General features: G+C 42.8%; 1 protein-coding gene across 1 annotated transcript; it reads right to left on the bottom strand.

Annotated features, from left to right (window-relative positions):
- Nucleotides 1–12,109: 12,109 nt before the first annotated feature.
- LOC146716637 (protein NLRC3-like) lies at nucleotides 12,110–23,638 on the bottom strand. The gene is made up of 7 exons (XM_085452522.1): nucleotides 22,290–23,638; nucleotides 22,107–22,205; nucleotides 21,851–21,949; nucleotides 20,986–21,087; nucleotides 15,745–15,980; nucleotides 13,801–15,628; nucleotides 12,110–12,290 (listed from the first exon to the last, which is right to left on the bottom strand). Exons 1-7 carry the CDS (start codon nucleotides 22,376–22,378, stop codon nucleotides 12,110–12,112), a joined length of 2,634 nt encoding a protein of 877 aa, XP_085308648.1. The 5' UTR covers nucleotides 22,379–23,638.
- Between the last annotated feature and the right edge of the window lie 810 nt (nucleotides 23,639–24,448).

The following is a 24,448-nucleotide window of genomic DNA, read 5'->3' as shown; positions in this document are numbered from 1 at the left end:
AACGGTCGCCTTATATACATAGTGTATAAACTCAAAATGCACATTTCACTTCAAATTAAGATTAAGGCTTTGAACAGATCACATAGTTCAGTTCAACATATAAGACTTTAAGAATGCACAAGCATCTACTTAAAATCTATTTAATTTATCATCCATGATATTATTTTGTACAATTCCAATGTATTTTGTTCATCTCCCTTAAATAAACAGGCAGTCTTAAAGTATGAAATATTCATATACAAACACATATAAATGTGTGTACTGTCTCAGTGGCTGATAGTACCCCACAGGCCTCAGTGTGAGCTTGAAGACATTTATAATGTTTAAGTAGTTTAATGTGCAGGTGCTGACGATAAACACATTTTGAATGAAAGCCGGGGAACTTTGGTAGCACAGAAACAAGTGGCTATTCTTTGTGACTATATGGATCACTCACAATACCATTATTTCACACAAAGGCACCAAATTAATACTCAAAAAAGCTGCAGCAATACACACAAATATAAACAGTACTTGGTGACAACTTTGCTTTTAGCCTTTAACCCTTCTTGACTACTTTTGATGTGGCCTCTATATTTTACCTTTAAAAACAGTTTATCTTGCCAATCTGTTATTTTCTCATTTTGACCAACTGTATCAGCACAATTTATCTAAATTCAGACAAAATTTAAAATACAAGTAGAAAGCGATATTTTGACTGTAAAAACCACACACATGTTTAACGAATCATCTTCATAACTTGAAATGCAAATAGAGATTGTACATTTTTAAAAATACGCACACGTTTTGCAAACAACAAAGTTATATGGTACTATTTACCAAAAAATGCAGCCAAGGCTCAGACGTTTTTCATATAATCATTTCAAACTATTTACAGAACAATCAGGTGTCAAACAATAGTTTGTGTCACTCTAACACATATGAGAACAGCACAGGGATAAACCTGCAGGTCTGACAGCAGGTGTGTCACTCAGCGTTTACACTGCAATCTGCCTTTGTTGGCTTTAAGGCAGCAACTGTGACGATCACTAGTAGAACTGACACACAAAACAAAACAACAGCTACACACTAAATACACAAGACAACAAACTAACTTGAGACCAAACACGGTAAACGTCACAAATCTCTCACGTATCAAAACTCTCTCTCTCTTTCGCTCACTCGCTCTCTCTTGCCGGTCACTCCTAAAACTTCCCCCTTTTGCTAAACAACCAAATGTCATGTTTCCATATCATTTTTGATTGGTCGACATGGTACATTTTCCCACCTATAGGGCTTTGGAGCGTGATGTCACGGGAGATGGGCCATGCCCCCTTCCGCCATGACAGTAGGCCAGCCAAAGGATACCATTTCAGCTATGGATCGTACGTGTTGTGTTGTCGGTTGCAACGTTAGATCACACGATCGTGAAGGCAAGAAGCTGGATAACGGGCTCTCTTTTCATCGTTTTCCATCCTGGAGGCAACGTGAGGGATCCCATGTATCCGATATTACTAAACAAAGACGTCAGGCTTGGATTGCAGCGGTGAGACGAGCGGATATCGAGTTCTCTGCAATCCCCAGCTTTTTGTTGGTTTGCTCACGGCATTTTCTTTCCGGGTGAGTTCTAAATTAATTCATATCACTCTTGAAAGGCTTTTAGTGTTATTTTCAACGTGCTGAGGTCATAGATAATGAGATAAAACATGCTAATGTGTGATGCTGCAGAACCACATCATGTCGACTGAGTAGCTTATGATTTGGCATTATTGCAGGCAAACCAGCATATGAAATGGATGTAACAAATCCAGACTGGGCACCAACACTGCACATGGGGCATGACGACATACCTGTATCAGACTCGGACCGGCACTCAAGGCGTACGCAACGGAAGCGAAAAAGAGCACCCATCGGAGGTAAACAACCCCCCCCCCCTCTAAAAACATACTAAATTGCTATCACTGTACACTAATCCGCACATAACTTCCAGATGAATCACACACCTGTCATTGGAATATTGGTGTACATTTACCTTATGTCTAATTTTATCTTACAGGCTTTCGTTATGCAGCTGCAGAGTCTGAAGGTGTGCCCCGTGCAGAAGTGATTGATGAAGATCTGACAGAAGACCAACAGCAAAATCACAATGTCATGGAGGCAGTGGACAGCAGTTGTGTTGGACAAGTGGAGGTTGAGGTACCAGCTGCAAATGTGGATATACTGAAGAAATGTAAACCTTTTAAAATGATGACAGATTACAAACTCTCAGCTGTGTCTGTAATCAAACCTCTGTAACTTTGCTTCACTTCAGCAGCATCAGCTCATGTTCACATGTTGATTCATGGTTTGCTTCAGTTTTTGATGGACTGCAGAATATTTTGAAGGTTATCTGCTATAAAAAGCCAGAACAGGAAAATCTGCTTCATGTGTTTCTGTTTGATCCTCAGTGACTTTGACACAAAGGCCTCTGCTGTGATGATCACACCTCTGATCAAGTCTCACAGTGTCAGCTTTGTTTTTATACATATGGATATGTGCTGATAAATGATCAGAGTTATAATATTTCCCACTGTCTGCTGTGTGCCGTGACCTTTGACCTGCTAAAGACAGTCAGCTGTGGATTATTCATTGTTGTGTCTGATACTTAGAACTGTGAGGAAGAACACTACACAGTTAATCAGGGTCCCCTCTCTCTGAATCAGGGAAGGTGGGCAGGCCGCGTGTGGGCCGCGGGCCATACGTTGAGTCTCACTGTTTGAAATGTGAACATTATTCTGCTGCAGTCAATGGACTAAACCAGAGAAGAAGAAAACAGACTTTACCATGAAGATCCTCAGTGTGGATCAGTATAATATCAGCCTGATGTCTGCAGTTTAGTGTCAGCACAACTTTCACATCATATTCATCTCAGCACAACTAAAACATGCTGACTGACCCCAGAGTTTCAAGTCCACATCCTGGACTGTCCAGGAAACCACACAGATGCTTCACTCCTGAATCCTGCAGCTTGTTGTTGGAGCTCAGCTCCAGCTGTCTCAGATGGGAGGGGTTGGACTTCAGTGCTGCTGCCAGATAATCACAGCTGATCTCTGACAAACCACAGTCCATCAATCTGTATAAAGAATGAAAGATGTAAGTTTATTAGACAAAGTGTGAGCTTGAAATCATTCAGTGTTTCATCATCTGTTCAGAGCTGAAGAAGGTTCAGAATGTAGAAGTTTAGAAAATGGAAACTCCAAACAGCTGAAGCCAACAGGAAGGAGCTTCAAACAAACACAACAAGAGAAAAAACTCTGAATGTTTCACATTAAAGTCGTACATTTATCACAAAGCTCAATTATGTGACAGACATTTCATCCCATGTCAGTTTGGCCTCATCCTGGGCCGGATTATCCAGCACACACTCTGACCACAGGCCCAGGGGCCACGCACAGCTGGGCTCCATCCAAGAGACAGCAAACAAACCAACACAATAATAAAAAGCACCATGTGATCTTCTTACATCTTCAAGACAAACATAGTAAAAACATGAGCATATTTGTTTCCTGATAAAATGATGTGACAGGTAGAACAGAGTAAAGTGGTGGTGTTACTGTTAAGTCTAATTGTTGAATGTTGCCATTGTGTTTCTTAAATTTGTACAGTCTTAGTTTAAGCAGTAGGATCAAAGCCATTCCTTTGATCCTGACCACCTTTCCAACCACTCTGTGCTGGGGGAGGTTTTATTGTAGATACATCCTATCTGAAAGATCTGTTTCTTTTGATGTAAACTTCCTGGGTTTATGACCCTTTGGTCAGCAGGAGGTAACACACACACACACACACACACACACACACACACACACACACACACAGTGCCTTGTCTATGTAACCAAAGGGGGGTTGCAAGGGGAGGTGCTTTGTAAACTATTGTTTGAGGATTGTCAATAAAAGGCAGCGAGAGGAGGCCACCATTGGGGTCATTGTCGTGCTGGACACAGACGAGGCCTCCCTTGCGCAAGTAATGGATCGATCGACTGTCTTGTTTTCTTCATGATGAATAAGTCTCTAGAATTAGCGGGGCTTGTGGAAACACAGACCCAACATTTATTTGGTCCTTCGGAGCCTAACACATTGCATCCACCGAGGAGAGGGAGAGGACGCCACCGCAACGTCTGGGATGATTGACGTAAAGCCCTGGTGTTTTTGGCTTGCCACCAGGCCGGGAAGTTTGCTCCTGACCTCCCCTCGGGATGGATGACGATTGACGGGATCCAGAGGCTCTTCCCATGAACGTAAACAAACAGTGAGTACAGAAGGCCTTAGAGAGCGGCTACGGGCTGTGCGTTAAACGTGAGTCCGGGAGCGCGCTAGCCGCGTGAGAGAGACGCAGGCTTCTCCGCCATTTGGGGCGTGGAGATAACCTAGGTTCGGCGTCTCCGCCGTGAAGGAGTCCGGAATCTCCGCCATTTGGGGCGTTTGAGAGTTTTCAACAGAGAGCGCTAGCTGTGCGTGCAGACGCAAGCGATAGGCCTATGTTGTGTGTGTGTGCGGGCCAGACGTGGTCTGCGTGAGTGTGGCTGATTGTTAATGGAGAATAAAATGTGTAAGTCTGCCTTAGAAGGAGATTTAAAATTTATGGAGAAATTTTTACCAGGCAGCACGCAGTATGTAGGTTGTTGGTATAAGAAATGTGGATTTGAAGGGACATTAGTGGAAGTTCAGTGTAAAATGCTGGTAGAAAGAATAGCTGTAAGTGTAGCAGGTAAAACAGGTAAAGCGAAGCAGAGGAAGGAATTGCAGTTAGCAATTGCTAAGTTGTGGCTGGAGCAGGTTCAGAAGAGGAGAGAAGCAAGAATGTTAGCAGAAAGTAGAGCCAGAGAAGAGCGTGAGAGAGCAGAGGCTGAGTATGGAGAGACATTGGGAGAAGCATTGAGTCCAAGACAGACTGGGCAGGGTAGGAAACAGAAAGTAAAGTTAGTGAACACAAACGTTACAACTACATATCCATCCCTGACACAAAACAAACAAACAAACAAAAAAAACATATGGTGTTTCTGTAACAGAGTGTGAAGATGAAGAAAGTTTTTCTCCTGATCCAGTCCGTGAGTGTGTCTGACGTCATGGTGTGTGTGAAAGGTATCCAGCTGGGGCAGACGTGATTCTGCAGGTCACCTGCCCAGTGGACAAAAAGAAATAAAATAGTTGTGTGGATGAATGATAGCACGAAGAGTGTTTGGTGTTTCTAAGTCTGAAACAGCTGTAATGCTATTTTCTGTTTTGGAGAAAAGTACAGTTAGAGAAAAAAAAACAGAGAGAGATGTGTGTTGTTTTAAGCAGTGATGAGAATAATGAAAGTGTGATGAGAGAAGAACACAAAAACATACTGAAAATGCATTAACTATACTAACCCTACATGCATTTACACATAAATGATACTCATGAAGACCAGACAGCATCTTAAGCATGAGATTCTGTTTGTCATCTTGTCCAAGTCACTAGTAAGATGAAAGTGATACATAGACTAGTGGACTGAATATTATAGGAGGACAGATGGTTGCATCATAGATGAGAGGTCTTAAATGAGTGAGCTGAGTGAGCTGATTGTGAGTTTCTGGTGTGTGAAGAAGTTTTACCATGGCACACATTTAGTTACATGAGAACTAAAACTTATTATGTGCTAAGACAACAGGGTTATGCTGTATGTTGTGTGTATGGCTGATTGGATGAATGTTTGAGATTAAACTGGCTGTTTGATTTGTCTTTTGTTATTTAAGTTGAGCCTGCCAATTGGGTTGTGACGATTTATCCCCCTGGCATGAAGAACACGTGTCATGACTTAAACAAGGCCTTTCTTTCCTTTGATTTCCTTTATTTTCTTTCTTTTATTTTGTTACTTTCATGGTGCACTGAAAGTTTTGTTTGATGATCTCTGTTTGAGCACGATCAGAATCGAAGCGTCGTCGAGAAAACTGTTGCAAAGTGAGCTTCTCCAAAATTAAAATGGGCTCAGGAGAAAGCCACTTATTTGAGACAAGTTCCTGTCCAAAAGGATTCAGCGAGAAAATCCAGTCTAAATTATTTTTCTTTTTGAAATGACGTTGTTTTGCTGAGCGTGGAAACGGATGCGACGATAATTTCCACAATTAGCAAAAGAAGGAATCACTGAGTGAATGAGTAAGAGTTTTAAAATAAATGGGAAACTGACTGACTGACTTAACACCATTGTGTGAAGTCAACCCCCACCTGACAAAGGTGTGGATGTGTCTCTGTGTGTGTCTCTGTTACAGGAGCAGAAGGAGACCACAGGAGGAAACTTGGGTCACATGACTATGTGAACTCTGAAAATTTAACCTTTTTAGTTTAAATTCTATGTCTGTGAATTTACCATGTGTGTGTCATTCACTACCTTGTGTTGCTCACAGAGATTACTGTGAGAAAGTGTGTACACACCTGCGCAGCGCTAACATTTACATTTCTCTTTACAGCAGATGGTTAATCATGTGATTTGATCATGTGGTTTACAGCAGGACACAACTTAATGATGTTTCTCTACCACAGGATTACTGAGATTTTGTATGAAGAGAACTGTAGTTACAGGCTATATGTTGATGATGAAATTACACTGTGTTTTTGAGAGAATGTTACAGGGAAGAAATGAATGCAGTGTGAGACATACTGTGATGAGACCATTGTTACTTTTTCCACAGCGAGTGTTAACTTTATGACTTTTCACAGCTCCTCTGGAATCTGGATGGCCGACACCTGACAACCGGGATGAACCTTGTGTTTGGCTAATGTTGTTTTTCTTTAAGAGTGCTTGTAAAGGATTCAGCACAGACAGACGAGTGACAATTGAACAGATGTGCAGTGGTTACAGAATAGTTACATGGAGCTCATTATCTGACCACACTGTTGGGCTCATGGTGAGTAACAAACTTAAGGGACGTCACTGATTACAATGTGGAATGACGGTGAGATGTTAAATAATTTGGAACAAATTATGGGGAAAAGTAGGAGTTTAATGAGTTTAGAATAAACCTGCAATGATACTTGTCTCTGTGATGCTGAATACTTTATTACTCTTATGATCTATAGTTGGTTGCAAATGTGAAGTTGTTTTAATTTTAAGACTTTGTCTTCTAGGATACAGGAGCTGGGAGCTAAACAAGCTGAACATTTCAATGCTGACTAATGTTTTTACACAGGGTTACAGCTTGGAGTGAAGCTGCTCCAAGGGACAAACCTTGGAGATTGTTTTAGGGAGACTGTGCAACACTCTTGTACATGTCTCATTGGGGAGTTGACACATGGCGAAAGCCGTGTGGCGAGAGGAGTGTCATTTTTTAATTTGTAGATATCGTGAGGTGCCATGACGAGAAGGAGTGACTGAGAGGATCGTCCACAAGATGGAAGCTGAGGCCAGGAGAGAGTTTTCAGGAGGATCGGAGATCACCTTCAGCACAGAGAGCTGTGTTACTGGTCTTCCAAAGGATCGTCACGAGGAGACTTTGCACAGCAAATCTTAAATAAGATGAAAGAGTTTCGACGTTGACGTTAAGGAAGACAACTAAGCTGTTTGCGTGTCGAGGAGCCTGTGCCATCACCAGGGAAGTCTCAAATGTCCCAGGAATGGGTGGACCAAAGACCAGCTTTCCAGAGTCATTATTTTGTTTTAGGAGTTTTATTTTTCATTTTGTTAGACATGGCACAGTTGAAAGTAAAAGAAGACCACTCTAATTTGTCATGTGTTGTCATATTTTGATATATTTGATTACTTTTCATTGGTTATATTATATCGGGTAAAAATCACCCGGCATTAGTGATCGTGTTACTATTTATAGCGATAGTGTTCTAGGGTTAAATCTTCAGCAGCGTTGGAAAATGGAACCTGAGGGAGTGTGCCAAGCTCCAGAAAGTGACAGCGCAGAGGAGGTCCAGCGATGGACTTGTGGTTCTGTGAACAGCACAAATGCCAGGTGACTGTAAAATAACTAACAGCACTTTTTCCACAAGTGAAGCCAGTAACTTACTATCCTAAAAGATTAGCTCTAGTTGCTCGTGCTTTACCTCCATGCGTGAGATCAGTATGTGCAGCAGTTTAAGCTGTACAATGTTTCAATAGTTTATTTCACCTTTTGACATTGTTAGTTCCACACGAGGTAGATGTCTACTACTGCAGACTAAACTTACATTTCTGACACCTACAAGACACTTGTCTTTAATGTTACTCTCACAACCACACATATTACCATAAAGTGGTGCACAATTCTGAATCTGTCCAACCCTTTTTGCCAACGGAGGAGGGCACTTCTCATGAGTGTAGAGAGCGCGAGGAGAAGAAGTGTAAGCTGAGGGATGACTTAATAGATGTGCCACTCGTTGAGGGAAAGGTTTGGTTTGCTGATGGTTTGAGTTTTACAACAGCAGAGGGACAGACTAGAACACGTTTTACTGTAGCAGACAGTGAGAGAGAGTTATCTATGTAGGACAACTAGCATGTTTCATATTTGCTTGAGCAGCAGAGATGCTAGCTTTAACGGAAGTGTGTAAAGCTGTAGAGAGACAATATACACTGATAGGCAGTATACATTTGCTACTGTACATTTCTTTGTAGTGCAGTGAGTGAGACGAGGTGTGACAACCTCTACAGGGAAACCTGCAGAACACACCAAACTCTTGCAAAATCTGCTGGAGGCAGTGTTATTAACCAGTAGAATTGCCGTTTGTAAATGTGCAGCACACATGTGAGGGAAAGATCCAGTTGCATTAGGGAAAGTTTTTGCAGATAAGATCACAAAAGAAGCAGCTGTAGTTAAACATGGTGTTAACCTTTTATCAGTACAGCATCAGCAGACATGCAGGCCCACTCACCTACAGCAGGAAAACAGTTGTGACTTACAGAGGGAGCAAGCTTGCAGGATGATTTTTTATCTGTGTGATAAACCAGTACTGCCTGATAATTTGTATAAGACTGCTGCTATTTTGAGCCATTGGCTTTGCCATGTCTCAAACAGGAGGGAAATGAGCAGTCGTTATACTCATTCTAGGATTATTAAATACTTTTTAAAAAAAAAAACTTTTGCAGGCAGAGAGAACTAATGGAATAGTAAAGTTAAGATTTAGGAAGACAGGCAGGACATGGTTAGACTGTATAGAATAAGTACATGAGGATTACTCCAACAGAGAATGGTCTGACTCTTTGAGATTACACGTGTTAGAGCATTTAGAGTTCCAGTCTTCTGTAGTGATGATAGAAAAGCAGAAGAGAGAGCGTATTAGCAGATTAGATGCTTGAAAATGTTTAAAAGTAAAGTAGTCATGAGAACAAATGATCTGCCAGATGATTCTGTTTCTCCGCAGGAGCAGAGTCTGAAGTCTGGAGATTGGATGTTGATAAGGCCATGGAGAGGAAGTGCTGGTCCAGTCCATGGTGGGAAGGTCCATATCGGATGCTGCTGACGACGACCACAGCAGTGAAGATTGCTGGAAGGAACACTTGGATATATCAAGCGCACTGCAAGAAGGTGACACACATCCAGGCCAGCTCGGAGTAAGTGGCAGGAAGACCGGGAACAAAGGGGGGGGAAAGCCTCCAGGGCCCCTCGTCTCAATCCGGTGAAGAAACCAACTGAGCCACAGGTACTCATCAGAATGGCTGGGAATGTGCTGTGCATCTTCTTGTGCCTGTGGACCCTGAGTGGGATGACAGGGAGCGCACTGGAACAGAGCAAACCACACCCAGTACCAGCATGGGTTTTCAACAACTACTGGTGGCAGTTTAAGAACACAACCGCTCACATAAAGAATGAGACCAATGGTTATGCTTGTGATGCCACTGGCTACACATTCTTCTGGACTGTGGCCCTATAGCATCACTGAGAGCGAGGCAGTTTGTCTGGTTGCTTTAGCAACACATCCGGGAACACTGCCAACTTTTCAACTGCTCTGAACCTGAATGGAAGGTTGATTCACCAGTAGCTGGGAAGGTGAACTGCTCTGGTGAGACAGACCTGCTCGTCTGACTCAAAGAATATGACTTGTTGCAGGACATTGAACAGCTAAACGAACTGGAAACAGGCCAATTGCCTATGTGTATGAAGGACAATGGATTAGCCCAAGTTGGAGATCAACCATGGAACATGGCAACATCACCTATTCTTTTTGTTTTCTGCAAGAAGGATGTAAACAGAGAAGCCTTTTGTCTACATTACATCATGAACACTTGAGGTTTCGAGCCAAGAAGTTCAAAACAGCTTGATCCAATTTCCTTTACAAAGCTTTTTCTGTGGTGACAACAGGACAGGAGAAGAGTTGTAAATGCAGATAATTCACCAGTTGACTCTAACCCCCACAGGATGCCTACAGTGAAAAGATTTGGGGGGTTGATAGGAGTCATAAAGAAGGGTGTTGACCAGGCTGCAGCTTTGAAGTTAGCTGAGAGCCATATGGACAAACAATAAAGTCAACTGATGCATTTAAATACCTATGTCTGTATACAGTTGGATTGTAGTGACATATGATTTTTGAGAATGATGATTCTTCTTGTTTGACCTTTGACATTCAGTTGTTTACTTGAAGAAATACATAATGAATTGCACGACAGGAGTAGATCCGCCACAAGGCTGGATAGCTTGGTTACCGTCTGGTCCTTGGTGGCATCTTCTTTTGAAAAAATTAATTCCTGTTTTTGGACTGTTGATACTGATTTGCTTATGTATAGGATGTAGTTTACTGTGTATGAATGAAATCTATACTGACACTGTCCAAACAAAGGGTGCATAAGTTGAAATTTAAGAACAATGACAAAAAGGAGGGAAATGTTAAGTCTAATTGTTGAATGTTGCCATTGTGTTTCTTAAATTTGTACAGTCTTAGTTTAAGCAGTAGGATCAAAGCCATCCCTTTGATCCTGACCACCTCTCCAGCCACTCTGTGCTGGGGGAGGTTTTATTGTAGATACATCCTATCTGAAAGATCTGTTTCTTTTGATGTAAACTTCCTGGGTTTATGACCCTTTGGTCAGCAGGAGGTAACACTAACACACACACACACACACACACACACACACACACACACACACACACACACACACACACAGTGCCTTGTCTATGTAACCAAAGGGGGGTTGCAAGGGGAGGTGCTTTGTAAACTATTGTTTGAAGATTGTCAATAAAAGGCAGCGAGAGGAGGCCACCATTGGGGTCATTGTCGTGCTGGACACAGACGAGGCCTCCCTTGCGCAAGTAATGGATCGATCGACTGTCTTGTTTTCTTCATGATGAATAAGTCTCTAGAATTAGCGGGGTTTGTGGAAACACAGACCCAACAGTTACAGCCTTTCTCCCCTCTGCTGCCGAGGCTGTTAGTCTCTCCCAAACTCAGCTACAGGACTTCCAAATGAATGAAAGCAGCAGAAGTGGCTTTACAAAGGAAAGAGGAAGAGGAGAAGAAGAGGAGAGGGAGGCCACCCTGACCATCACTCCAGCTGAAAACATCACACTTCCATTAAAGTTGGTGAGGAAATGTTGAGCAGGATGAGCTGCTGGCTAATCTGGAGGCTGTAGCAGCAGCTCACAGTCACAGTGGGTTTCCACTCATGAAAAAGCTCTGGCTGCTTCATTTCTCATCTCATATCAGAGACTTTAATGCTTCACTGAAGCTGTACTGTGATGCTTCCATATTCCAGTGAGGCCTCCATAATGATTTCAGGTGTTCTGTACACACACTGTGTGCCCTGTATGGCTCAAAGTCTCTGCAGCCTGTTTTTATCTGCTATCATCAGATCTTCATCATCCTCATTCACATCCCTCACACACTCTACAGCCTCATCAGCACCGACTTCATCTTCACTGACTGATGGAGCACAACATGAACCTGTGGTGGCTGAAACACTGTCCTGTCAAACATCTCCCCGTCACCACTCCACTTCTGTCAGCCTTTAAATGAACCCTGCTCAAGTCTGTCACTTCTGTTTGGAGCCAAAAGGAAAAACTGTTGTTCAGTCGTTTGGAAAGACAACATTTCTGAAAGCACTCAAACTTCTTCACATTTGTCTTCAGACACATCCTGAACATTTAGGAACTAAAGAAAGTTTCAAACATCAAAGACCTGAAATATAGAAAAACAACAACAGCTGCAGTCAGTGAACTCACCTCAGAGTCTCCAGTCGACAGTTTGGACTCTCCAGTCCAGCACACAGAAGCTTCACTGCTGAATCCTGCAGGTTGTAGTTGTTACTCATGTCCAGCTCTGTCAGATGGGAGGGGTTGGACTTCAGAGCTGAGGCCACAACTTCACAGTGAGACTCTGAGAGTCGACACTGAGTCAGTCTGTGATGATAGAAAATATAAAATGTGTTATTATAAAAGCAGAAAATCTGCATTATAAACACAGACTGAATGTATATGAAGACAAAACAGAGTGAGGTCATAATCTGATGAATCTGCTCTTCACATCTGTGCTTCAGCTCCTCTTACTGTGTTTGACATGACACAACGATTGAGTCTCTCTCAGACCTGCAGACTTTTAATGAGAATCTTTGTTTGGCTTTAATCTGCAGATGAAGGAGGAAGATGGTGTCACATTTAGGCTTCCATAATGTCCACAGTCTGTCACTGAGATCTGATCCAGAGTCAGAGTGAAGACACACATTTGGACTGTTTCCTGTTTTGACTCCAGAACATTTTGAATGAGTTCAGCTCAGTGAAGAGTTCCAGCTGGAAAGATGATCTCTGTTTGCTACCTGCTGTCAGGTACGACTGTTCACGTCCACACGCAGGAAAAACCTGCTGACTGTTACCAAACGGAGCAGAAATCTCATCACTGGACAATAATGATGAATGAACTCAGAGCTGCTGATATCAGATCTGATTTCAGGGGAACTAAACACAGAAATGATTGGCTCATTTGAGCTTTCTGAGCCATTATCTGCTGCTGTGTCGCTAGTTGGCAGAAAATGATTTGTATTCCTGTTCAGGGCTTCAGTGTTTATGAGTCCAGATCCAGGTGACAGCAAGTCAAAATGATGTTACCTGTCTGTGTCCAGCAGCAGCCTGTATTCACTTTGAATATTGTTATAACCTGACATGGATCAGTTTGTCTTTGATTGGTTTGTAAATGTCACTGTTTCCATTGGACCTGAGTGACGTACAAAGACAGAGAGGGAGAGAAAGGAGAGAGAGGATGGAGACAGCAAAGAGAGAGCAAACACAAACAGGTGAGAGTGGACAGGTGACCAAGGTCAGCAACCAATCAGAGAGCTTCTGTTTGACCCACAGTCACTGATGATGACTGCACATAACCAAGCAGTGTGTTACTCTGATATCAAATATGGATCCTGCTCTTATAATAATGATCATCAGATGATATTATTGTGTTATTTTGTAGCTGAATACGATGTTTGTGTGATTATCAGTGAAAGAAGCAGTGAGGAGGATGGAGAGAGAGAGAGGACAGAGGCTGAAGTTAGAAACACTAAAAGGATTTTTCATGGATTTCATGGATGATTTGAGTGATTTCCAGCAGGACACTTAAACATGTCAGTGGACGTCCTAAAGAACATATTCACTGATATGAAACGTGTCATTGAACAGGATTAATATCAGTGGAAACATGGTGGAAACAGCTGTGACTGCATGGATGTGACACACTTCAAATCTGTTCTCCACTCTTGGATTTGGGATCCATGGAGCTGCTGCTGAGTCTGTACAATAAAGGAATGGTGTGGAAGGTTGCAGCGTACGGACACAAACACTTTGTGGTTATAATCTGATTTTATTTTCAACATTAAACTACTAACCTACACTGATCAATGATGTTAATGATCACATCTGGACTCACCCAGCCTTTCTGCAGGTCCTCACAGCTGGAATCAGTCTCTGTCGTCCCCGCTCTGATGTGTTGTACTTCTGCAGGTCCAACTCATCCAGAACCTCCTCTGACATCTGCAGCATGAAGGCCAGAGCTGAGCACTGGATCTCAGAGAGTTTCTTCTCTGATCTGTTCTCTGACTTCAGGAACTCTTGGATCTCCTGATGTACTGAGAGGTCGTTCATCTCCATCAGACAGTGGAAGATGTTGATGCTTCTGTCAGGAGAGATTTCATCACTGTTCATCTTCTTCAGGTTGTTGATGACTCTCTGGATGGTTCCTGGACTGATCTCTGTCTGACCCAGCAGACCTACTAAGAGTCTCTGGTTGGACTCCAGACAGAGGCCATGAAGGAAGCGAACAAACAGGTCCAGGTGGCCATTTTTACTCTGGAGGGATTTCTCCATGACTCTCCTCAGAAATACATCAAGTGATTGGAGATCTTTGTCATCAAAAAAACTGAAAATCATCTTGGTGAAAGATTCTGATTTTAGAAACATCTTCAGCACCTCTGTCTTCCTGTTGGTGAAACAGTGGAACATGTAGACAGCAGCCAGAAACTCCTGAATGCTCAGATGAACAAAGCAGTAGACTGGTTTCTGGAAGATCACACACTCTCTTTTGAAGATCTCTGTACAAACTCCTGAGTACACCGAGGCCTCTGTCACATCCAGACCACACTGCTCCAGGTCTTCTTGGTAGAACATGATGTTTCCTTTCTCCAGATGTTCAAACGCCAGCCTCCCCAGCTTCAGAAGAACTTCCCTGTCAGCCTCCGTCAGCTCCTGTGGACTCGTCTCATGTCCCTCATGGTACTTGTTCTTCTTCCTCTTTGTCTGAACAAGCAGGAAGTGTGAGTACATGTCAGTCAGGGTCTTGGGCAGCTCTCCTCTCTGCTCTGTAGTCAACATGTGCTCCAGAACTGTAGCAGTGATCCAGCAGAAGACTGGAATTCTACACATGATGTGGAGGCTCCTGGATGTCTTCATGTGGGAGATGATTCTGCTGGACAGCTCTTCATCACTGAATCTCCTCCTGAAGTACTCCTCCTTCTGGGCGTCAGTGAAGCCTCGGACTTCTGTTAGCCTGTCAACACATGTAGGAGGGATCTGATTGGCTGCTGCGGGTCGGGAAGTTATCCAGACGAGAGCCGAGGGAAGCAGATTCCCCTGGATGAGGTTTGTCAGCAGCTGGCTGACTGATGACTTCTGTGTGACATCAGACAGCAGCTTCCTGTTGGTGAAATCCAATGAAAGTCTGCTTTCATCCAGGCCGTCAAAGATGAACAAAAGCTGAGAGACAGCCAGCTTCTCTGCTGTGACCTTCTGTAATGTTGGATGGAAAACATGGAGCAGCTCCAGAAGACTGTACTGCTCATCTCTGATCAGGTTCAGCTCCCTGAATGAAAGCAGAACCACCACACTGACATGTTGGTTCTCCAAGCCCTCTGCCCAGTCCAGAGTGAACTTCTGCACTGAGAAGGTTTTTCCAACACCAGCCACGCCGTTGGTCAGAACCACTCTGATGGGTCTCTGTTGGTCAGGTAAGGCTTTAAAGATGTCCTGGCACCTGATTGGAGCGTCATGGAGGGCGTCCATCTTGGAAGCTGTCTCCAGCTGCCTCACCTCATGTTGGGTATGAACCTCTTCACTCTGTCCCTCTGTGATGTAGAGCTCAGTGTAGATGGTGTTGAGGAGGGTTCTACTTCCTGTTTCATCACTTCCTTCAGTCACACGTTCACATCTCCTCCTCAGACTGATCTTATGTTCATCTAAAACCTCCTGCAGACCAACATCTGCTGAAAGAAAGAAAAACAATGAGACTAAAGAGAAAGAAAACTCTTCAATGTCTGAACAACACAAGAAGTCCAGTTTTCAGAAATGAGTCCATCAGCAGACAGATGTTCAGTCTTACTTTGTACACAGCTGCTCTGACTGGCTGTCTGCAGTCCAGCTCTGCTTCTGGATCTTTCTCCACACTGGGGACAGGAGGAGTCTCCCGATGAAGCAGACTGGTCCCAGTATGAGGAGATGCACTGTCTGCAGAACCAGTGTCCACAGCTGGTAGAGACTGGATCCTTCAGGACGTCCTGACACAAAGCACAGCAGGACAGCTGCTCCTCCTCACAAACACCACTCCTCTTCATCTCTCTGTGAACACATTTCTTCATCACTAAAACATTTACTGTCAGTGAAAAACATCCAGATGTGACCAAACTGCAGTTCCTCACAGTTCCTTTGATGTCATCAACACTAATGAGCTGCTCTTCCTGTCTGCCTGTCTCATTAAACACTGAGTGATGAATACAAACTCAACACTTCCTGCAGACTTCCTGACTTCACAATAAAAGCTTTCCATCAGAGAGACAGTTATGACTTTCACTGTTTTACAGCCGCTGTGTGCAGATTATCTGGGTCAGTTCACTCTGAAGCAGCTTAGAAGTGTCCGTGTAGAGCCGTGGTCTGACACACAGAGACTTCTGATTTTCTCTGTTTAAACAAACATGATGAAGATGAGCAGGTTTCTCTTCTAGTATAAACTCTGTGTCTCTCTGGCTGGCTCATGATGGCTTTTCAGGTTTTATGTTTTGCTCTCTCCTGCTAGCGTTTTGCCTGCCTGGGTGGAGCTTGTAATGGCCTCTCGCTCTTGGTCCACACAGTTATGATGATTACACCACCTGTTGCTGATTCACCTGGGCTTACCGGTAACCATTAAACGCTGCGGCATGGAGCAGTTTGTTGCTGGGACATTGACCCTCCTGTGTTCATGATCTCAGCTCCTTGCTAAGAAATCTCTCTCTAAATTCACCAGTTGGGTTAACTTTGTGTATACTTTGAGTAAATATTTCCCCGGACCTGGTTACAGACGCTTACCTGTGATTCCTGTGTGTGGCTGTGTGAGTGGAGAGCAGGACAAGAGTGACTGAAGAGGAGTGAGTGTGGACTCCCTTCCCTCTTTTCCCTGGAGCCCTGGACCCCCTCCCCAACTCACTGTACATATATAGAGCACTGTGGTTCACCCCTTTGGTAAATAAACTGTCACCTTTTTGTTTGTCAGAACTCAGTCTGTGCTTGAGTTCCTCTGTTAGCCATGACATTTTGTTGGTTCTCTCTCTTCAGGTCCCTGTAAGTGTTTGATCTAAAACATTATATTTATTCTGCTTTGATTGTTTTGTGTGCTGAGGGACATTGTTGCATGATCCACTTTTTCTTATCACTCAAATATCCTGATACTTTCAGAAAGTTGGAGAGCTCTCCTGGCTTGCTTAGTCTTTGCTCTGTACTGCAGTACTTGCACTGGTTTCACTGGACAAGTCTGCATGTGAATCTACAACTGATCTGACATTGTGGCACAAACACAGTAAACAAACACTACGAGCACCTTGTTTCATGTGCAGTGGCTTTCTTCTCATTCTGTTACTGAACACTGTATGAAAAGCCTCTCACTGCCAGCATCCTTCCAGCCCCACGACAACAAGACCAACTCACATCTTCACAACACCAAGAATTTTTCCCCTTTTCTTTGGAGAAACTGAGAAGCCAATAGGATTGTAGCTCAAACTTGCCCACAGTCCTGCTTCATCACTGCTCACTCCTACCTGTGTTGGTGCTCAGTGGACAGTCATTAGGGTTGCCAACTCCCTGAAAAATAAATAAGGGACACCTCGTGGCCAGGGCCGGGCAACCTAGTTGTCTTCACCCTTCCCAGTGTGGTGAATTTTTTAGCTCTTTTTTGTGTGTGTGAAATTATTTTTTAACCATTTGACTTGAATTTGATTTAAGCAGATGCATGTTCTTTGTGACATGACCATATGTGAAACAAATGATCATTTAGCCATTTATTTTTAGCTCAAAATGACAACATTAACACAGTAAAACAGGTCTCTTTCTTAAACAGAAGCCTGTCATGCTTAACTTTTGAGAATATAAGTAAATCTTTCTTTAAAAGCACTCTGTCCTGCTTAACTTAAAATAATAGAAAACAATAGAAAGAAAAATATTCTTGTAACAGTGCACATTTAGTGCATTTAGTACAATCGGCTTCAGTTGAAATATTATTTCAGCTTTTCTAATGCTAATCAGCTGCTCCTGTTTGTAAACCCACTTGTTCCCATGATTACGCATCTTAACTCATCATCATTATTCATCTGTGTATTACTTTTATGTATTAGTCATCTATTTGTTGTAATCATCTATCCTTGCAGTCGTTTATTACACAAAATAAATTATATTATCACACTTCTGGCCACATAGCGCTGATATTCACTGCACATGCCCATATTAACTTTTTCCAGCCAGGTGTTTTCCTTTTCCCATTCTTCCCTTTCTCTGAGGGGGAACAAATATTGCTGCTCTAATGCTGGGCTCACACTGTGCGATTTTTGGCCCATTTTGAGACGATTTTTGAGTCGTGCGACAATTTTGGCGATCGGACCGATTTTGGCCTTCATCGTGTAGTATACGTGGGGTAACGAGAAGTGATTAACACCTCACGACCAGCTCCCGATCATCAATCGCTCGTGAGCCGTTCACACTGCTCGCGCGCAAACACGTAAACGTCGGTGAAAAAGACGGAGCAGCACGGCTGTGCAGCGTGTGATCTGGACACAAGTGATGGAGGCACAACTGTAGAACTTTGGAAAGCTCATCAGAGCCTTTTCGATGTGGCATCACAAAATTATCACGACCACAACAACCGTGAACATAGTTGGATTTACATTGCTGCTCAATCACAGCTGCCTGATCAATGTTTTTCATTAGCAATTTAGCAAAGTTGATGGTGGTGGTGTGTCTGTGTGAGAGAAAGACAGAGAGAGAGAGCGACAGATTTTCTGTTATAACCTTCATTATATGGAGGCACAGTGTGAGCACTCAGGTCACATCAGAGCATCGGGCGGTATAGTGTGAGACCTGCATCGTGACCTACCAACTGCGAGTCAATCGTGCAGTTTGAGCAGGAGCTGAATAACGTGACTGAAAAAAATCGCACAGTGTCTGCCCAGCTTTAGGTGTACTGTCGTCCGAGACTTGCACCGCAGTGTCAGCGTTTGTTTCCCTGTTGGCCATGCTTCTTGTTGTGGTCATCTGTTGTCTTCCGGTATTTTCTCCGCAAGCGACCTTTCCTCGACCAATGAGATGAGCGGTAATCTGAATTGTCATAAGTGTGCTGTCAGCTCATTGGTCACAAAGCAGGAGAGGGGCTGGGAATTATGTTTTCAAACAAAGCGTTAATTCCATTAACATTTATAGACTACTTTTGATTCTCACTGTATTACGGGACAAAGTGAGTCCCTTATTAGCTCAATACGGGACGTGTACTTTTGTTTCTAAATACGGGACGATTCCGTTTTTTAAGGGACGGTTGGCAACCCTAACAGTCATAGCCTGCTGCTAGCATGAATGCTAAACGTACTGCTGTGGATGATCAGCAGAAAAACATGTGGTCAGTTTGACTGTTTGCTGTATTTAAAGTGTTTTTCTCAGTTCGTCTGTATTCAAAGTGCATTCGGGGCTTTAGCTGACAGCTCTTTGTGCTAACAAACTAAACTCTCTTAGTTTAAGCCAACAGACTTTACCAAACACAAAGCCTGCTGCTGCCTCCATGGGTTAGCTTGTGTGACTGGTGTTTACACCAATGAAATCTAAATCACACTAATGTGTCCTCCAAGGTGTTTGGTGGGAGCACTGAGTGAAACATAAGAGCTCTGGTTAAGCCTCATCAGCTGGATAGGCTGTCCACCCTAGTCCAGGCTTTAACTCAAATCTCTGACTGGCTTTCTAACAGCTACCTTGTTAGAACAAGACAGAGACCATGATCATAGCTCCTCCTGATCTATATTCTAAAATCAGTCAAGTTGTTGCCCCTTTCTGTTCTTCTGCTGAGCCAAATATTCGAAATCTTGGAATAATATTTGACTCTTCTTTGGGCCTTGACTCACATGTAAAGTCTCTGTCTCGTTCCTGTTTCTTTCATTTAAGGAATATTTCTAAACTGCGACATATGGTCTCCTTAGCTGAACTGGAAAAAATTGTCCATGGATTTGTGTCATCGCGTTTAGATTATTGTAATTCCCTGTTTACCAGCTTGGATAAATCATCTCTTTCTCGCCTCCAAGCTGTACAAAACGCAGCAGCCAGACTACTAACTCGCTCTACCCAGCGAGCTCACATCACTCCTATTTTATGTTCTTTACATTGGCTCCCAATAGATTTTAGAATTCTTTTTAAATGATTGTTTTAACGTACAGAGCACTAAATGGCCCCAGATTATTTATCCAAGCTTCTCACTAAATACACTGCTGCTCACTGTCTCTGCTCACAGACTCAGAGTTTGTTGGTTGCTCCCAGAACACGTCTGAAGACGAAAGGGGGCGGAGCCTTTCAGTCTGTGGCACCAAGACTGTGGAACAGTCTACCTCTACAACTACGTTTGGTTGACTCTGTGGGATCCTTTAAAAAACAGTTAAAAACTTTACTGTTTAAACAAGCTTTTTGTTGACCAATGCTGTTTACATTGTTATATTTTTAATTCACATTTAAACTCTATATTGTGTATATTGTGCATTTTGCTATTTATCGTACTGTTTATTTTAATCTCTGTGTGCAGCACTTTGTGACTACCTGTCTATGAAAAGCGCTTAATAAATAAACTTTACTTACTTACTTACTAAAATAACAAACAGGGCTGTGAGAGCAACTGAAGTGATAAAAATACTGTTTAAAGATAAAAAACACTTTGATGTTCTCTCGTCACCTAACAAAGTCCAAACCCTGTGAACTATTTTAGCTTTAATAATTGTGGATTCAGGTATCCTGAACCCATCTTTGGACATTTGTAATTAAATATTTTAAAACTCCATCAGAGACTCCTGATGTGGCTGTTTGGAGAAGGAAAAGAGGGACAAAGTGGAGCGTCGAGCTGAGGCTTCATTCACTGCAAACCTACAGTTATGTTTCCTTATTTCTGCTGTTTGCATGTTCACAGCTGAAATAAAGCTGCCTCTTTGACTTCATCCTGTTGTGTTTGGGTCCAATCCTGCCTGCCACACAGCGCTACAGGACAAAGTCTAATATTTTTTTACCTTTTTAATGAATCTTTGGTCATATTTATCCAGGAAAACACAAACATGTAAAGGAGTCATCACAGGTCTCTGACCTCGTTGGTTCAGGTTCAGCACTGAAGTGTGGAGGGTAATCTTTGGACCAGTCACTCCTCACCGACGGACAGCTGGATCCTGCAGACTGTGACCTCTGACCTCTGCAGACACAAACATGTTTTATTCAATGATCAATTCTCTGATAAAGTGATTGAAGCAGCTGTGATCACACAGACTGCAGATAATGCAGCTGTTTCCTGTCAGTAACAGTCCTCTTAGATTAGAGTTCAGCTTTTTACAGGAAAACAAATGTCCCTGAATGCAACAGTGAGACACAGTCTGCCTGTGTGGCTGTGATAGCTGCCGTTAGGAGCGCTCATGTGTTTGCAGTTAGACGAGGAGATGTTACCATCATGGACACGTTAACAAATCCTGCAGCATCACGTGGCACAAACACTTTGTGTTCCTGTCATCTGCAAGCAACAGGAAGTTCATTAATAAAGGCGGGATGGAGACGCGACTGTGATGGTTCTCCTTCATCCAGCTGTTACACACATCTGGGCTCACACGACGAGCCTTTGTCTAATACAGCAGCTGCTCTCTGAACACTTTTCTGAAGAGGAGCTGCACAAACCTTTGTTTGCTTTCTAGAGCAGCGTATCAAAGTCAAACTACCCACTGCTAGCAGCTGTTTCTATCATAGTTTAGGATCCAGATGTGTGAGGTCTAAATTTACACCTCTGATTAAAATACATAGTTAAAAACAGCCAATTGAGTCCAAATGTGTCTTAAACCAGATAAACTGACAGTTACAGCTGAGCCTGTGTGTCCTTGGAGACACTGCTCTGCTACAGAGATGCATTTTAGAAACCAGGAAACATCAAAATCATTTAAATCAGAGAGTTCTTGTTACTAACAGCTCACCTCTCTGCAGCAGACACAGGCTGGGATTTAAAATCAATGAATCGATGATTGGACCAGTCACTCTTTAAGGACACAGAGCTGGATGGTTTCTCATTGACGCTAAAAATAAGTGAACATGAAACATGTGTCACATCCAATGTGTCCAATACATTACATAAAAAGTATAAATAAAGTATTAAATAGTATATTATTTAAATCGTTAAATAGTAAAAAGCTGATTAAAATTTCAAACATTTTAATACTGACATGAACTTACTTTTTGTCAGATGACTTTTTTCGCCCTAAATTACGAAAGAAATGCTTCACCCGTTTGCTCTTAGAGGACACACTTCTGGGTGGAGGTCCAGGCGGGTTCCTGTGAATAATGATGGAGCAGTGATGTGAGTGCTGAGCTGTGACATGGAGAAGAGTCATGGACAGTTAGAGATGGTCATCTCACCTCTGAGCTTTGGTCTGGCTCTCATGTTCCCCACACAGAGTGCTTTTAGAGGGAGGGACTCCCTCCTCTCTGTCCTCACACTGATCCATGCTGCTCAATTCACATCAGCTCACACACACTTTCTACCTTCACCTGCAGAGGAAACACAAATCAGCCCAGCGACACACTGACTGACCCACTCAGCACCCACTGATTAATTCAGACACGTTTTAATCCCCAAAAGTTGATTCTGTTCATCTGGATGTTTTCAGTGGGAGAAACGTTTCATGACTCATCCAGGTGACTCCTTCAGTCTCAGCTGACTGCAGGTTTCCAACCTTATAAACAGGACATTTGCACAATGGCTGGGAGGTCATGACCATTGATCAACAACCACTGATCAATGGCCATGAGTCCCATTCACAGAGAGTTGGGGAATGTCTGCAATCACAGCATTACTAACCTAACCCTTACCTGGATGATTGAGCATCCAGACACTTTTTAATATTTTACTAATTTCTGAAGCTTTTTACCAACTTTGATCAAATTGGTCTGCTGTCATTTTATTGTTGACAAAAAGAGATTTTGAGTTTGAGTGTTGACGTTTCCATGTGGGACTGTTGCTGCAACACCAGGATGTTACTACAGAATACACTTTATATTGTGAGCACTTGGATGTTAGTCCAGTGGTCCTAAACTGACACACCTGCACCTGGATTCATTCTGACCAGATTTTAACCCAACAGTGTTTCATACTTAATACATCAGACACAAACTCTGCAGCTGTCATTGTGTGCAGTGTGTGTGCAGTGTGTGTGCAGTGTGTGTGCAGTGTGTGTGCAGCGGGTCACTGTGTCCTATGAGTGTTATACTACAATAAACAGAGCCTGACCGCGGGCATAAAGAGGGCAAAAACCCACTTATGCTCTAAAGATGAAGTTCTGTTTCTCTTCAAATGAGCCTCAGAGCATGTGGAGGGTCATTGAACGCATCACAGATGACCTCAAGAACAACAGGCTGAAGAACATAAAAACAAACGCAGAGTTTCTGTCTGACGGTTTGAACATGAAACAGGAATTATTGAACAAAAACGGCCAGTTTACTAATTTATGATCAATCATCAACGCATTCACCTACAATACACGAATGAACATCACCAGTTAAACTGAAAATAACCTGCATACAAATACGACAGCAGACTATAGCGAACGAGCAGAGAAATGCATTTTATAGATGAAGTGTTGGCAGCGACTCTTAGGACAGCCTGTCTCACTGTCAGCAGTTAAACAACATCCACACACTGGAAGCCCGTTTGCGTCACTAAAAAAAAGAAGGATCCAGAACTCGAAATTTCGATTTATTAACTTGGAATTTTGAAAAAACTAACTCAAAATTAAGAGTTAGTGCTGTCAATCAGTCATTTACGTGAATGACGTAATTTCCTTGTTACCCGGAAGCTGAAGCCCTCAGCTACAAATGCTACAGCTAAGACACCAGAATAACAGCCAGTCATAAATGCACAAGTCGCTGATTATTGTCTGTGTGGCTTCACAAATGATGAAATCCTTCTGTTATTAGCTGAATCACATGGCGTTAATATCAGCTAACGTACTCTCGAAAGCGCCGGTTTGTTGCGATGCGGGTTTGAGTGCGCATTGTAGCTGGATTACTGATTGGCAGAACTAACTCCACATTTCGAGCTACTTTCCTCAAAATTTTCGAGTTATAAGTCGAAATTTCGAGAATGGATCCTTTTTTGTGGCGGAAACGGGCTTCCGTAACAGACTGATGGAGGCAGGAGAAGCTGCCTACAGACATCAGTCAGTGGATCCACAGTAACATCGAGTTCAGCTGCTGATCATCAACTGTTTCTGTCTCGTTCCTAGACTCTGATCTCACATAAAACGAAGCAGATTTATGCTGAAACTAAGCTGCACACAGCTGATGTTAGCCAGGAAAACAGTACAGACTGCTAACGTTACCTTAACATGGAGACGATCAACTGCGCCACAACATTCACGAAAGCGAAAGTAAAAGCGACGGAAGGAAACGCCCAGAGAGGCGTTTGAGGGACGGTCAGAGTCAGGAACCTCAGAAACGCATCAGGCTGGAGTTTAATTCTGTTTTCATCTTTAGAAACATCTGGAAATAGTTATAAAAACGCTGCGTAATAAAGAAAA

This window comes from Copadichromis virginalis, linkage group LG3, assembly GCF_057382275.1.
Source record: "Copadichromis virginalis isolate Kocher_CV1m ecotype Utaka linkage group LG3, C_Virginalis_male_GT1.1, whole genome shotgun sequence".
NCBI lineage: Eukaryota > Metazoa > Chordata > Actinopteri > Cichliformes > Cichlidae > Copadichromis > Copadichromis virginalis.
The sequence above is the reverse complement of the archived record's forward strand: the minus strand, read 5'-3'. Positions and strand labels throughout refer to the sequence as shown.